At 38.5% G+C, this 14,330-nt stretch overlaps 1 protein-coding gene across 1 annotated transcript in view; it reads right to left on the bottom strand.

The window, feature by feature from the left end:
- Positions 1–14,330, bottom strand: part of LOC140366953 (voltage-dependent N-type calcium channel subunit alpha-1B-like) — a 197,768-nt gene that overhangs the window by 28,159 nt on the left and 155,279 nt on the right. Inside the window, exons 30-36 of the mRNA XM_072453216.1 lie at positions 12,857–13,058; positions 8,995–9,159; positions 6,830–6,940; positions 4,900–4,983; positions 2,664–2,780; positions 1,805–1,870; positions 888–979 (exon numbers count right to left, since the gene is read on the bottom strand). Coding sequence (XP_072309317.1) covers positions 888–979; positions 1,805–1,870; positions 2,664–2,780; positions 4,900–4,983; positions 6,830–6,940; positions 8,995–9,159; positions 12,857–13,058 — 837 coding nt within the window. The remainder of the gene's footprint in view (positions 1–887; positions 980–1,804; positions 1,871–2,663; positions 2,781–4,899; positions 4,984–6,829; positions 6,941–8,994; positions 9,160–12,856; positions 13,059–14,330) is intronic.

Raw genomic sequence — 14,330 nt, 5'->3', positions numbered from 1 at the left:
TGAAGTAATAACTAGGGATTTCACAATATAAAATGTTAGTGTTGCGATTACGGTATTGTGAGGAAAAACATTACGATTTAATGATTATTCACTATTATTGAGACTGTGATCAATTAACAGTGTCAATATTGTCTGTCATGTTGCTGCTCCTCAAGTTTGTGACCTGCTTTTTGAAATGTAACTTTCTGAAAGACAAAATAAAGATAAATGTGACAAAAACAGCCAGATAAGTTATTTACATTTAAATCTATATTTTGGAATAGATTGCTTAGATTGAACTAAAAATACTTAATTTTGCTTCTATAATGGTCACAATTATATATTTTTTGGGATCTTATTGTGACCTGAATAATCATGATTATCAATTAACCGAATAATCCTGACATACCTAGTAATAACGCCTTGCAGATAAGGTAATAAGTCACTTTAATGGCTGCTTATTACATCATTGGGCTGTATTTGTTTTCTTTTGATAATGTAATTACTGCGGCTGAGATTAAAATATCACACGAAAACTACTGCATTTCTTACAAATTACATGTTTTTGGTGGTTTTATTTCCTTTTTTTTCATTTATAATTGGGGGGAAGGTTATTTGGCACAACCAATGCAAAATCACAAATCAAATTGCTATTATTTAACCCCTTCCTGCCTGACTAGATTACTTATCAGCACAGCCCCCCCTACAGACGGAAAAGACACATGCATTTGGCACATTTTATCATTCACACTTGGGAGAAACTCGCTATCGAAGACAATTTTCAGTGCCAGACCAGTAATGTAATAATCTACCAATAACGTACTAACTTGTTGTGTTTTGGACGCAACGTTATTACATTACTGGATGTAATTAATGGGTGCTGCGCGAGGTGAGAGAAACGTTCTGACCTGAAGAGGAGCATCAAGGCCTGGAAAAAGGTCTGGAAGTTGTTATTCTCCATGATGGCGGACTTGTTGTTCAACTCAATATTTCCAAAAACCTGGGAAAAAACAAAGTCAAAGTGTATGACGGTTAATTAAAGTACATATAAATACTTTAATAAATAAATACATATGACTTGAATGGATGTAAGCAGTGACGTTAACATCCAACAAGCGTCTGCTGGATGTTGATGTGCTCAAGTTTCCCCAAGGAAACCTCTATCTGTTGGTAAAATGCTAACAAGCTGCTAATCTGGTCAAAAATGATTCAGCCCACACCAGCAGAGGCATTAAACACCAAGTCCAAGCGTTCTCTGTGACGAAGAAAGATCGAGCGCAGAAGAGTGACGCGCACAAACATCTTTAAGTAATCTATAATATCTGCACATGCACAAAAGGTCAAATCCTCAAGCGAAGGTAGTCCTGACCAAGCCCAGCACAAAGATCTGGAGATAGTGCCCGGGTCACTGCTACAGAATGGATCGAATGCCGAAGACGACATTCTCTACAAGACAACAAAGTGTACCTTAACCTAACCTATGTATTTTAAAATGAGCAGTTCTACATTCACATATTTTGAGATTGCCCAGATACAGTACACACAGAAATATTGAGTCTATATTTAATGAAGTAAACTGGGGTAAATACACTTTATGCAGTCGATTCATAGTTTTTAGTTAAAGAAGACATTTTGAGCACTTTTCACAGATAAAAGAGCAAATTTTGAATTGTTAATTGGTTACGACAACTCTGACAGCACTGGAAAGCAACAGCAAGACTGCACACTGCACGAGCTGTGAAATGTACAGAACATAGCACACACATAGACAGTTTGAACGTAAAGAGCCACCACTGAAGCACCCGTGATGAGAGCACAGACGGACCTGCATCCCGATGATGGCGTAGATGAAGAAGAGCATGGCGATCAGGAGGCACACGTATGGTAGGGCCTGGGGACAAAAAGCACACATTTATAAACAGCTGTGGGCAAATACCAGATAATGTGACTAGATGAAACCAAAAAGTACACAAACAGGCCAGTTATACCTCAGAGCCTAAAGTAAACAGGATTCGCAGGTAGGAATGACATTATTACAGATATTTAAGTTAAAGTGCCTATGACAGGTTTTTGAAAATTTGACTTTATTGGGTGTATTTATACCTGTTGTACATATAAATTATAGTTTTACACCAATCAAGTTGGTATTTATGGAGAAAACGTTGAAAAATCTGTAGAATGTGACAGGAAGTGACATCACACTAGGGACACTCTTTCATGCATATTATTTACACAAAAAACAACTTTTTTGACTCTCTAAACATGACGATGATTTCAGTATCATATATTTTTATTTGTCAAATAATAAAAAATGAGACATTAGATTTGATTCGTTTTTGCCCAGTGTTTGCTGGGTAATTTACTAGAGTGATGTCATCGATTACAAACAGGAAGAGAAATTATAAGCCTAAAAAATTTGCTGTTCTGTGATAATTTTCTCATAATTTTTAGCACAATTCAAAATATATTTATCTTTACTGCATTTTAGTTCAACGAGTCGTCCAACCTGTAGGGGGCACTTTAAGGTGTCGTTTGGGAAGGATTCACGCATTGTATTTGTGTTAAATGAAGGCCAGAATCAGCTCATTATTTAGAGGTCAGTGCTCTCAGTTACATGGGCGTACGGGGCAGCTTTAGAAACCTTCACGAATCATGTCGTCAGGTTTACCTATGGCGTCTTTTACCTTGAAGGACTGCACAAAGGTCCAGAGCAGGATGCGGATGGTGTAGCCCTGTCGCAGCAGCTTGATGAGCCGCGCTGCTCGGAACAGACGCAGGAAACTCAGGTTGATCATCTTGTCCTGAAAGCCAAAACACAGATATGAACAATAGTTTAAAAACTAATAATAACAGAAGCACAAACTAAATATCAAAATGTACTTCTAAAGTATGGCTCGTAGGAGATTATAACTTTGAGAGATGATAATGATTTGAGAAAGTGTCTCTTTTGCCTACACTTTTAGTCAGACCTCCACATACAGTTTCTAAATGAGAGCTCATATCTTAAGTAATGCATTCTTTTACACGTAGTTTGGAAACAGAAAAACACGTGTAATAAATGCAAGTTCGCCATCTTCAATAAACTAGCTCACAGGCCATGCCACCTACCCATCGTTTTGAATGTTACTTGTTAATCGGCTATCGATTTGAACGTCTATCTGTGTATCTATCCAAGCGATGACATCTCCGAGACGCCAGAGAAGTGACATTACATAAACAAAATTAATCGTTTATAACTGCTCGTATTTACCTGCTATTCCTCAACTAGTTTACATGCCACAGACCTTAGACAGCCTCGGACAATAGATCTGCTTTAGATTTAACTTTAGCTTCAGCAAACACTTACCGTCTGGAAGCGTGGCAGCAAGCGGGGGCGGAGCAGGGCGGAGCAGGGCGGAGCAGAGAAGCCACACACACACACACGCACACACACACACACACACGCACACACACGCACACACACGCACACACACGCACAAAGAGAAGAAACACAAGCAGAGCGGTGACCACAAGCACAACACTGTTCAGGAGCTCTACAGATGAGCACAAAAGTGTATGATAGGACTAAGGGTGGGCCATTACGAGAAAAATTAATATCTCTGTAAAGCTATTCAGACAATATTATGTCAATCCAACATAAGATATGTTAAAACATGTATTCAAACGTATTAGGTGAGGTTTAATTATCAGGCAAATATCCCATTACAACATTATTTCAACTTAATCAGCTCTATTCCTAGCTGTTTTTTCTCTTTACTGTTAAATGATACACGATGAATCAAAACGACATGCACATTGATATTGTTCAGCCTCTATTGTTGTGATCGATACTTCCGCTGATTTTTCAGAGTAAAAATGTGTTTGTAATCGGTCGACTGCCAATTTTGGAAACACATGTAAAACACGGTAAATTATTACCGTTAAATATTACAGTTTTCAAATCAGAGACCCAGGAATTCAGTTCACAGTTGACAGTAACATTTGAGATCGGAACTGCTAAACTAATAAAACAGCCACATGCATCTCAAATCTTTGCAGAGGTCTAAACTACAGGGTATTCAGTTGTTACTTAAATAATTGTGATTAGATTCTGCGTAATCGTGCCATCTGGATATTGTCCAATAGAGAAACAACACTGGATTAAATCATTGGATTGTGTTCGAGCGCGTGCTAAGGGAAAAGCTAAAACGCTAAAATGCTAAAATAACTACTTGAGTAAATACAATGTAAGCTATTTTGTTTTTGTAGCCAGTGTAAAAACATCAGCTGATTGGACAAAACGACAGAAAACACTTTGTCTCAAACTGTGTTTTACTGGGAAATTCTACCCCTGGGGCAAAATCAGACGTCTTGGTTTATTTATGATGTCCAATAACAAGTGAAAACCGTCTCGAACAGAACGAGCCGGTGCCGTTTGATATTGCATATTGATTTTTGTCTCAGCATCTTTAAATTTGAGATGAAAAATTTGTAAAATCTGCTTCGTCCCATGTGCAGATTTAATGAAAAGCAGCTCTCAGGGGCAAAATGAGACCACTGTGCGCCGTCCGAATGCAATTATAGTGTTTTATTCTCTGTGAAGCCATGAACCTGTTTAAAATGAACCGTTTTCCCACGTGTTAAGACTATAAATCAGCCACAGCTCCTAGAAATTACGATTAGTTACGTTTTAAAATGAATAACGGTCATGTGGATATTTTCTTTTGTGCATATTTGGCTGTTTTCCAACTCAAGATGCAGTGGAATAGAGCTGTACAAAATTAAATAGAGTAAATAAATAACCAACAAATGATATGAATAAGTCAAAATTGGATGCTTGCTGAAACATTTTGGAATGGTCTCACTCTAAATCTGAAAACTAGAATAAGAGTATAGTTTCAAAACGCATTATGGTGACGAGGCTAAAATGATGAGTCCCACCTTGACCTCCGTGACCAGGATGTCAGTGATGGAGCCCAGCACAGTCACAAAGTCAAACACGTTCCAGGCGGCGCTCAGATAATTCTGCAACAACCACAAACATTCAGGACCATAACAAGACCGGAGAGCAAAAATATAAAATAAATACACAAATAGAAAATAATAGAAATCATGGCACATTTAAATTAAAACAAATTTTAAACTTCAGTTGAACACCAAACAGCACAGTCCCAAAACACTTCTGCCTCATATGGCATTTGTTCCAACTGCGTGCTTACGTTAGCATCTATTTATTTCCCCATAATAATTCCATCAGCTGCCAGTAGATAGAGAAGTGAACGCCTGACCTGTAGAAAACTATGAGATGCCGAAATAAAGGTTCTCAAGAGTTTGAGTGCCAAAATGTGTCCTTTAAATTGGCATAGATTCTGATAGAGATCTTGACGGAGCTGAACCTAAAGGCCTGGAGAGAAAATGTTGGTGCTAATTGGTCGAGTGGCAGCTGAGGGCCGGCTGTGACTGGTTGACAAAGATGCGGGGCGGGACAAGGAGGAAATTTAACAGTCTTGGTTTCAGTATATGTTTCGATTTCATAAAGCTTCAGGCTCATATAGATTTTACTTTTTGGACTTTGAACAGGAGGTCCACAAAGCCGTTTTTGTGGGGTCTTTGTGGATGTTTCTGGAGCCCACGGCTGGGGACGGTAGAGTGGATGCAATGTGCTGCTGTGAGTGGACAGGTGGAGTCTGGTGGAGCGTGAGAAAACCTCTTGACCAAATGGACCCGGTCAATGGAGCACAGCTGGGTCCAACGCCTCAGTGAAGCCCAAGGGGAAAGAAAAGATGTATCCTCCCTCCCCTCGCTGCACTGAGCGCTCATTGGACGCAGTATAATGTGGATTTATTGTTAGTTATGGCCATATTTTTCAAACCGTGTTGATTTAATTTTGTCAAAATGTGAGAATGCAGTTCCTAAGATAGTTAAAGGTGTTGTTGTCTTTGCAAGCTGCTTGTGTGTGGTGGTTTCAACAGAAGCTGCAAAACTACATGTAATAAATAAAAAATAAATGTCCTTAACTCGACGCTTCAATAAACAATTAGCGGTGGTCTCTAAACTCTAAACTCTTATTCACACACTAGCAAAAGCAATATTACACTTAAATCATGGTATAAATCTCCACTTGACACGGTAACACAAATTATTTAACATTGATTTGAAATAAATAAATAAAAAAATTACCTTACATTTGTATTATTTTTATAATTATTATCATTATCATTATCATTATTATTATTATTATTATTATTATTATTATTATTATTATTATTATTATTATTATTATTATTATTATTATTAATAATGTATTTATTTTGTATTATTTTTTAAATCTTTAATGTTTGATAGTTTGTTGTGGTGTGTGCTGGCTTGAGAATTCCCTAGAAGGCAAAAATATAATAATTTTAAAAAACACCAAAAATATTGACCGGTAAAGCAATTATATTTTTACTGCAACATCTAGATATAATCTAGAGAGTGTTTTTCAAACTTCCTATAAGTTATCTGTTCTTTTCCTCTGTATCTACCTCTGTATACCTGCGTTGCAACAATGAAATTTCCCCATGTGTGGACAATAAAGGAATATCTTATTTTATCTTATCTTATCTTAATCAATAATTTCCAAGTTTGATTTGTGTTTTCATTGAAACATGGCGTGGATCGAGGACGACTCGCTGAGCGCGGATCGACGTAGACAATTCTCAGGGAAATATATCGATATGTCAGTTAAACAGATGAATTGTATGTCATTTCCTATTTTACAGAAAGTTAAGTTGTTTCTTTTGCGCACATCTAATCCCAAATACACAAAAACAAAAAGAACAGTTTTAAAACAAAGAGGAGAGCGGTCTGAACGGGTGCACATGTGTCGTACCAGGGGCCCAAAGGCGATGATCTTCAGGATACACTCCAGGGTGAAGAGTGCTGTGAAGGCGATGTTCAGGTACTTGAGCATGGACTCGTACCAGTCTGGAGCGCCGTAGAACTGGAAGACAGGCAGGAGCACACGTGAGGAACAGCCACGACACATTCTAAGAGTAAAAAGGAGGATATTTTAGCACCTTGAACGAGGGCTGCGCAACTGATCGTATTTAAGCGTCTGTCGTTTTAATAGATCTTTTTAACGTCCACAGTCACGTAAAAGCATGTGGTTTGGAGTTTTCAGATTTTGGAGGAAGAAATTTGACTAATTTTTGAATGACAAGGATTACACGGTAAGTCTGTATTTTAGAGAAATCCCTCTCAAATCTCCAATCTTTTCTAGATTTAAAGTAGAGATAAATGTGTAATTTTAATTTCAAATGACTGTAATACATACCTATCCCTTTTATTTATTCACTGTATCTGACCCAAGTGACTTATTCTAGATTTTTAAAAAGAAAAGGAGGACGTTTTAGTGTTTTTTGTGAAATGAACCACAAAATAATTCATTCAGGCCTTTAGAGAAGACATGTTTGTGCACTGATAAATCAAAAAAGATGGAGGAAGAAAACCATTCTTTTACAGAGTCATGTACTTTTCTGATTGAAACGATTCTGCTGCACAACATCCACTAAAATATTAACCCTTCAGACATTTTAGAAAAAATAGTTGTGCAATGCAGGAAATATTGTCCATGTGACAAATTTCGAAATCACAATTGTTTTGCTCAACTAAATCCTTGAGTTCAAGGCAGTACACGCATCAAGTCCAGAACCCTTTTAATGTTCAGGAGAGTTAAATAGAATCAAAACCAGTCATTGATCAGTACGTTATCACTTATTTTGTCTCATACACAAAGAACATAAATGCAGCCTATGCCCAGTGCGCTCCATTAGTGCAGAGAGTATTGTGAGCGTGGCCCTTGCCAGCCTCGGCATGACAGATAGAGGAGCAGCGTTGTTGTGATCTGAGGCTGATCTCTGGACAGACCACGAGCCTTGCGCACATCCACACATGTCTGCTCTGCTAAATTATTAAAGAACCAAACTGTTGTGGCAATAAACAAGGGATCCTGTTCCAAGCCATGCTACGGTAGGTGTCCAGACAAACTTTATGGAGGTTCCGTATCAAATTGCTGTGAAGCTTCTGTGTCGTTACTCTGTCCAGTCAGATCTCTGTGTCAGTGTAGAGCCAGTAATAACGTTGTGTTTGTGAGCAGAGCAAGCAGACATGGACTAAACCTTTGAGACCAGCCACAGACATGACCTTGGGCAACTCAGAAAACATTGGCAAGACTTTCAGAGCAGAGCAGCACTGGAGGAACAGTCAAAGCTTTTAGATTGCAGCGTGGATTATGGTCAAATACAAGCATTTTAATGATTTATTGCTCACATTTCTATCAACTTTTCTTTGCAGGCCAACGTTGAAAAAAAGTCATCCATGGGTTTCTTCTTGGTCATTTTAGTTACTTTTTGTGCTTTCGATACGCATAGATTATACCCGGGATGGGACACAAGATCCAATTTCCCATACTTTTAGATAAGAAATATTCAAAAGTTTGCATTTGCCCCATAGTAAATGCAGCGTTCAACGCTCATGCTATCGATCGCTTAGCAATTCTGCCAGTCTGGGAAGATTTTCAAAATTAAGTGTGTAAACGTTGTTTAATTTTGGATGATAATTAGCTGTAAAACCGATAAGGAGACCAGATGAATGGCACAGATAAATATAGTGACATCATTTTATATACTTAAAAAGGACCCATATTAAGCTAAATGTATGCAAAACCTTTTTACTCATCTTGTAACATATCTGGAGCATTATTTAACGTCATTCACACTTTTCAGCGTCTGCAAATCTAGCATCGGCACGCTAGATTTTTAGATTCAGTTCTATCCCCATGGTAATTCAATCTGCAGCCAGTAGATAGAGTGAAAAGTAATGTGTGATTTAATTGTAAGTTCTAAAACCAGAAGTTTAAAGGTCATTACCAGTACAAATAATGTCCTTCAAATCAACAACTTGATTAATATTAATAAATATCAGACACATGAACCACAAACATCTTCAAATCAACAACAGTAATTTCATGCCTCCAACTCCAACTGGTTGTCTCACCTTCATCATGAGCACCACTGTGTTGAGGGCGATGATGGTCATGATGGCGTACTCAAACGGGGGAGACACCACAAACTTCCACAGCTTGTACTGGTACGACTGCTTGTTGTCCGGCATGTACCTGGTCAGTGGCTTGGCGTTGATGGCAAAGTCAATGCAGGCTCTCTGAAAAAAACAAAAACAAGACACTAAATCGGCGTGGGGAAATCTACACCGCAAAAAAGGCTCTTGAATCGAGTAGTTTGGACCAGTTTAAATTCATTAGCTTGTAGGTTAAAGAGGCAATAGCCAACTTTATTCATAATGATTTATTTTTTGTGTTGTGATTTTATGCACCTTTTCCTGTTCTGTAGAGCGCCTGCATAATTATTGAATCATTATTATTATAATTGTTTTTTCATCATTAATGTTATTACTATGTTTGATGAATTCATCATTAATATTTGTATTGTATTAATTATAATATTTTAATTATATATTTTTTCGATCACTAATATAGACATTTTTATGCTGTATTTTATGTGCACTATTGGGAGTTCGTTTTGGTAAAAATACGCAATACGAACCAAAAAATAACATTAAAAAAAAAGAAGAAATAAATATAAATGACTCAAAACTGCTTAAATCAAGAGTAGTATTTTGAATTCAAGCCAGGTTAACTCTTGCTGATTCCCTTCTTCTTTTCGGAGCGCGCCCTTCGTGACATGTTCCGTACCCAATAACACACAGACATTTAAAACATGAAAGACTCGCGGCACAATGGGCACAGTATTTGAGATCCGGGGCGTTTTGTGATATCAAAAGACGGCGCCGCAATTTGCAGGCGTCTGATCGTTGGGGGGGCCCGGCGCTCCAGAGACAAAAGCCGAGTCATTTTAAGCAAAATCCCTGTGAAGTCCAGATGAGAGGAGCTGAAGCCGAAACAAACCGCGCTTGTGTTTGAGGCGAGTGTGCGTCCGGTTTAATCCCAGAGAGAGAGACACACTCAGCTCTGACGCGTTTGGACTGGCTGTCAACAAAAACACTAAATAAATATAAGATGTGACATATCTGGAGAATGTCCGCAAATATATTTTTAGATAGAGATATTACTATATACTATGAGATATTATAAAAGGACATGTAAACAGCAACATTTGATGCACGTAATCTGATTTATTTTTAATGATACAATTTTTGAAGTTTTGATTTCATTTAAATCATCTTAAAGGTCCAGAAAAGAGATCATATGTAAATGTGGGTGTGCATGTAAACATATCAAGTAAAGAGTATTTTCATTGAGATTACAATATGGTTATGAAAATGCATACTTTTAAAATAATTGTGTACAAAATTTCCACCCAGCTGCGTTACCAAGGGACTTATATGTAAGGACAATAAGGTTGAGAAGTCTCCAGAAGGACACCACGTCGCTCAACTGAGAAAGACAAATCAATTCTCTGATAGTCTAATCCACGTCGAGCACAAATATTGGAAAAGGGAGACGAAAGCGTACATAAAGCCGGATAAAGCCAAAAAGAGCGGTTTCTGTGCCAGTTTGAGGAGGAGCAGGCAGTAAACTGTGGATAACACTGTAACGATTCACTTGGCTTGTGTGAGAGCGTTTGAAGATATGACTAAACGCTACAATTTTGTGCTTGTACATGGAGGACAAAAGACAAAAATCACAGATTTTTAATCGAATCAACAATACATTGCAATGTTTTTCACCACTATCCAAAAGAGTATTCTGATGCTAATACTTGATTGACTTGATTGAGTCAATTCCACCGCAGTCACTGGGGCTCGAGACACTAAAAAAAGACTGACAGAGAGCTCACATCCTCCTCTATACGTCTGGGAACGAATTACCGGTAATCATCTTTCTGCTCCGTTGTTGGAAAATGGTAGGAATTTAGAGGGTCCAGTATCAAAACTTGTTCAACTTAGTAAATAAAGTATTAATACCAGTTTGAGAGGTGCATCTGGAAAGTATTCACGGTATTAACAATAATACTGTGCCTTTTACTGAGGAGTAGCTTCTGTCTGGCCACCCTACCACTTTACTACTTGATTGGGGTGTTCAAACTTTTTTCAACGAGGGCCGCATTTTGAAACTTATACGGAGCAGAGGGTTTCAAACAACCCGACAAAGCTGAATTTTAAAGTGAATCAATCGAAATTTTGCATTTGACATTGTTTCAATGAGCCCCCACCCCTTTAATAAGACTTGAAACATGAATATTAGGTTTGTATAACATCAAAATGCTTGAATTTTTCCAATTTTACAGTAAATAGTACTACTTTTGGTTGTTTGAACCAACTTAGCCAGATGGTATTTGGCCCCAGGGCCATAGTTTGGACATGCCTGTTCTAGAAGGTTCTCCTCTCTCCACAGAGACACGCTGGAGATCTATCAGAGTGACCATCGGGTTCTCGGTCACGTCCCTGACTAAGGCCCTTCTTCCCTGATTGCTCAGTTTGAAGCTCTGGAAAGAGTGTCGTTGGTTCCACACTTTTTCCATTTCCGGATGATGAAGGCCACTGCAGAACTGTTTCAGTCCCTTCCCCAGATCTGTGCCTGGATACTTACAATCCTGTCTCAGAGGTCCACACACAGTTCCTTCGACCTCATGTCTTGGTTTGTGCTCTGACATCACTCTTACCTGTAGAACCTTATATAGACAGGTGTGTGCTATTCCAAATCGTGTCCAATCAACTGAATTTACCACAGGTGGATTCCAGTCAAGTTGTAGAAGCATCTCAAGGACGAGCGGAAAAAACATGTACCTGAAACATGTACCTGAGCTCAGTTTAAAAGGTGCCATATCATGCTTTTTTTCTCGTTTCGTAGTCTATCCTAAGTGTATATTTGATAATGATAAGGGTTGTGCAACACCCATAACATTATAGTTAAGAAATATCACCCAGACCTTGGACCCCCTCACCAACCCGGAAATGCAAACGGCTTGGTTTGATATTCGCCCCCACCCTTGCGAAGAGCGATCTGGCTCCCCCGCCCAACCCGTGACGTAGTCTCAGAGAGCACGTGTGTGCCCCGCCCACCCCAGAGACGGTGGGGGTGTAAACAAACTAACTCAATAATCACGTTTTTGATTCTAGCGGCGGTGAAAGACGACGGGCCGGTCCTGACTATGCGACCCCTCTCCACAGTGTAGAAATAACGCACATAACATAAAGTATACATCGTGTACTCGATGTGTAACATGTTAGGTCATGACACGTCACTCGTCATGTAAATAAAATCATTACACATGTTCTGGAAATTTGCGTGAGTCGCACATGTAGCTTTAGTGTACTTACAGCTTACAGGGAGGCGGAGGGGGGTGGAGAGGGGGGAGGGGGATTGGGTAAGGGGGGATGGTGACGCGTGCTTGCCCTTATGACGCGGTCTTGCCCCACCGCCCGTCAGTTTGGAGATTCGAGGAAAGGATATAGTCTGTACTAGAGCTAAAAACTGCGGAAATCAATCAAAAAAAACACTCTGTGTACATATATGAAGCACAAATAGCAATGTAAGAAGGTTAAAAGCTCTGAAAAGTCAATTTTGCATGTTATGGGACCTTTAACGTGTCTTGGCAAACGCTGTGAATACTTACAAATGTACAAATACATTTTTTAAATGTAAAAAAGGCATTTGCAAGGAATTCTAACAACCTTCTTTTACGTTGTCATTATGGGGTATCCTTTGTAGAAATTTGAGGCAAATAATGAATTTATTCCATTTTGGAATAACACTGTAACATAACAAAATGTGGAAAAAAATGTGAATACTCCGAATGCGCTGCAGATAAATATAGTCCAGAATATTTTGTATATCTCTCAGAACATTACAGTATTGTCACCTAATTCCATGGCGTACCTCGTTTTTTTCCAGACTGCACTCGGACATGGCCTTGTCTCCCAGCTCCTGAAACGTGATGATGATCAAAGCCACGAAGATGTTGACAAAGAAGAAAGGGAAGACCACAAAGTAGACCACGTAGAAGATGGATGTCTCCATGCGGAAGCCCGGGCTGGGACCCTGGTCCTCGTAGGTGGCATCCATGGAGTGTTTCAGCACCCTGGACAGAGGTAAAGACAATTCAAACGTTTTACAGTGGATTACTCTGTTACTGTGTGTGTAATAGCTTAAACCTTCTGCCCGAGTCCTCATAAAGACACTGTCAATATTCACATCATAATTCAATGCATGGAGTTCCATCACATAAATAAATTGGCAATTCAAGAATGTATGAACAGCCTCTGATCTGCATGTTATACCCAGTGACTCCAGATTTAACCAGATTCTTGATTAAAATGTTTTTCTCTAATATTTTTAGTATTTAAATCTGCTCATTACATCTGCTCTATGTAACGTTGCTGGTGGTTCTGTGTCTTTTATTGATTTTAGTAGTTTTAATTAGCTGTAGTGTTGTATGTATTTTATTGTTTTTAGTGAGTTTAGGTTGTATTTATTACACAGGCAGACATGTTTTAGCACCATTCACAATAAAAAGATTTTGGGAACCATATACTGTATATTTGACTCCCAGTTGAAGTATCAGTCAAACACTGATATAATATAAAGGCCAACAGAATATCTAACCGTAACCCTAACCCTAACCCTAGTATTGAGGAAATATTGTGCTTTTAATGTTGAAGAATGGTCTCATGAAACATATTTAAAGTGTGCTCCAAAGTGAGAGCCCTGTGGAGACAAATGACAGGGAAAGCCGAGCTGATCGTCCAGGCAGCCCTACAATGTGCCTGGAGCCAAAACAAATGACTATTTATGCCATCTTTTATACTTTCATCTACTAAGCTGCTAGACACAGAGCTGACCCATTCTTAATGTATTTAAATTGTTGTTGATCTTTGTATTATTTTTATATCATTTGTTTCATGATTGAATGCAAATGAATGGCCTTTGGGTATAAATGATTTTCTTAACTCAACTGTGTGCAGCACTTTGGGAACAGAACTGTATAATGTTCTCTATAAAGTGGATGGATCCATGAAATGGGGCCCATGATTTTCTTCATAGTCGGGCCTTAAATTGGGTTCTCCTCTCCACAGATCTGACCAGTAACTTTGCTTGGCTGGTCAGCTACTTGCCCTCATGGATGTTGTTTAAGAGCACTAAGCACAGATTGTTTAACAGTTTGTAAGTATTGTGTAACGCTCATATAAACATTGTGCACATGGTTTATTAACACACGTGATTGACACTTTTAAGATCATAAACAAATGTGCTCATTAATGCCTTATAAATACAGTACATTAAATAAAGCACACTTTACGACTATTAATGTTTTCCTTGGTTTATCATTTGAAGCACTGAACTACTTTGTGTA

The sequence above is a fragment of the Eucyclogobius newberryi genome, unplaced genomic scaffold (assembly GCF_026437365.1).
Source record: "Eucyclogobius newberryi isolate DKJ021-1_F unplaced genomic scaffold, fEucNew1.0.hap1 SCAF_2, whole genome shotgun sequence".
Classification (NCBI taxonomy): Eukaryota; Metazoa; Chordata; class Actinopteri; order Gobiiformes; family Gobiidae; genus Eucyclogobius; species Eucyclogobius newberryi.
Note: the sequence above shows the minus strand (reverse complement) of the source record. Positions and strands in the feature narration are given on the sequence as shown.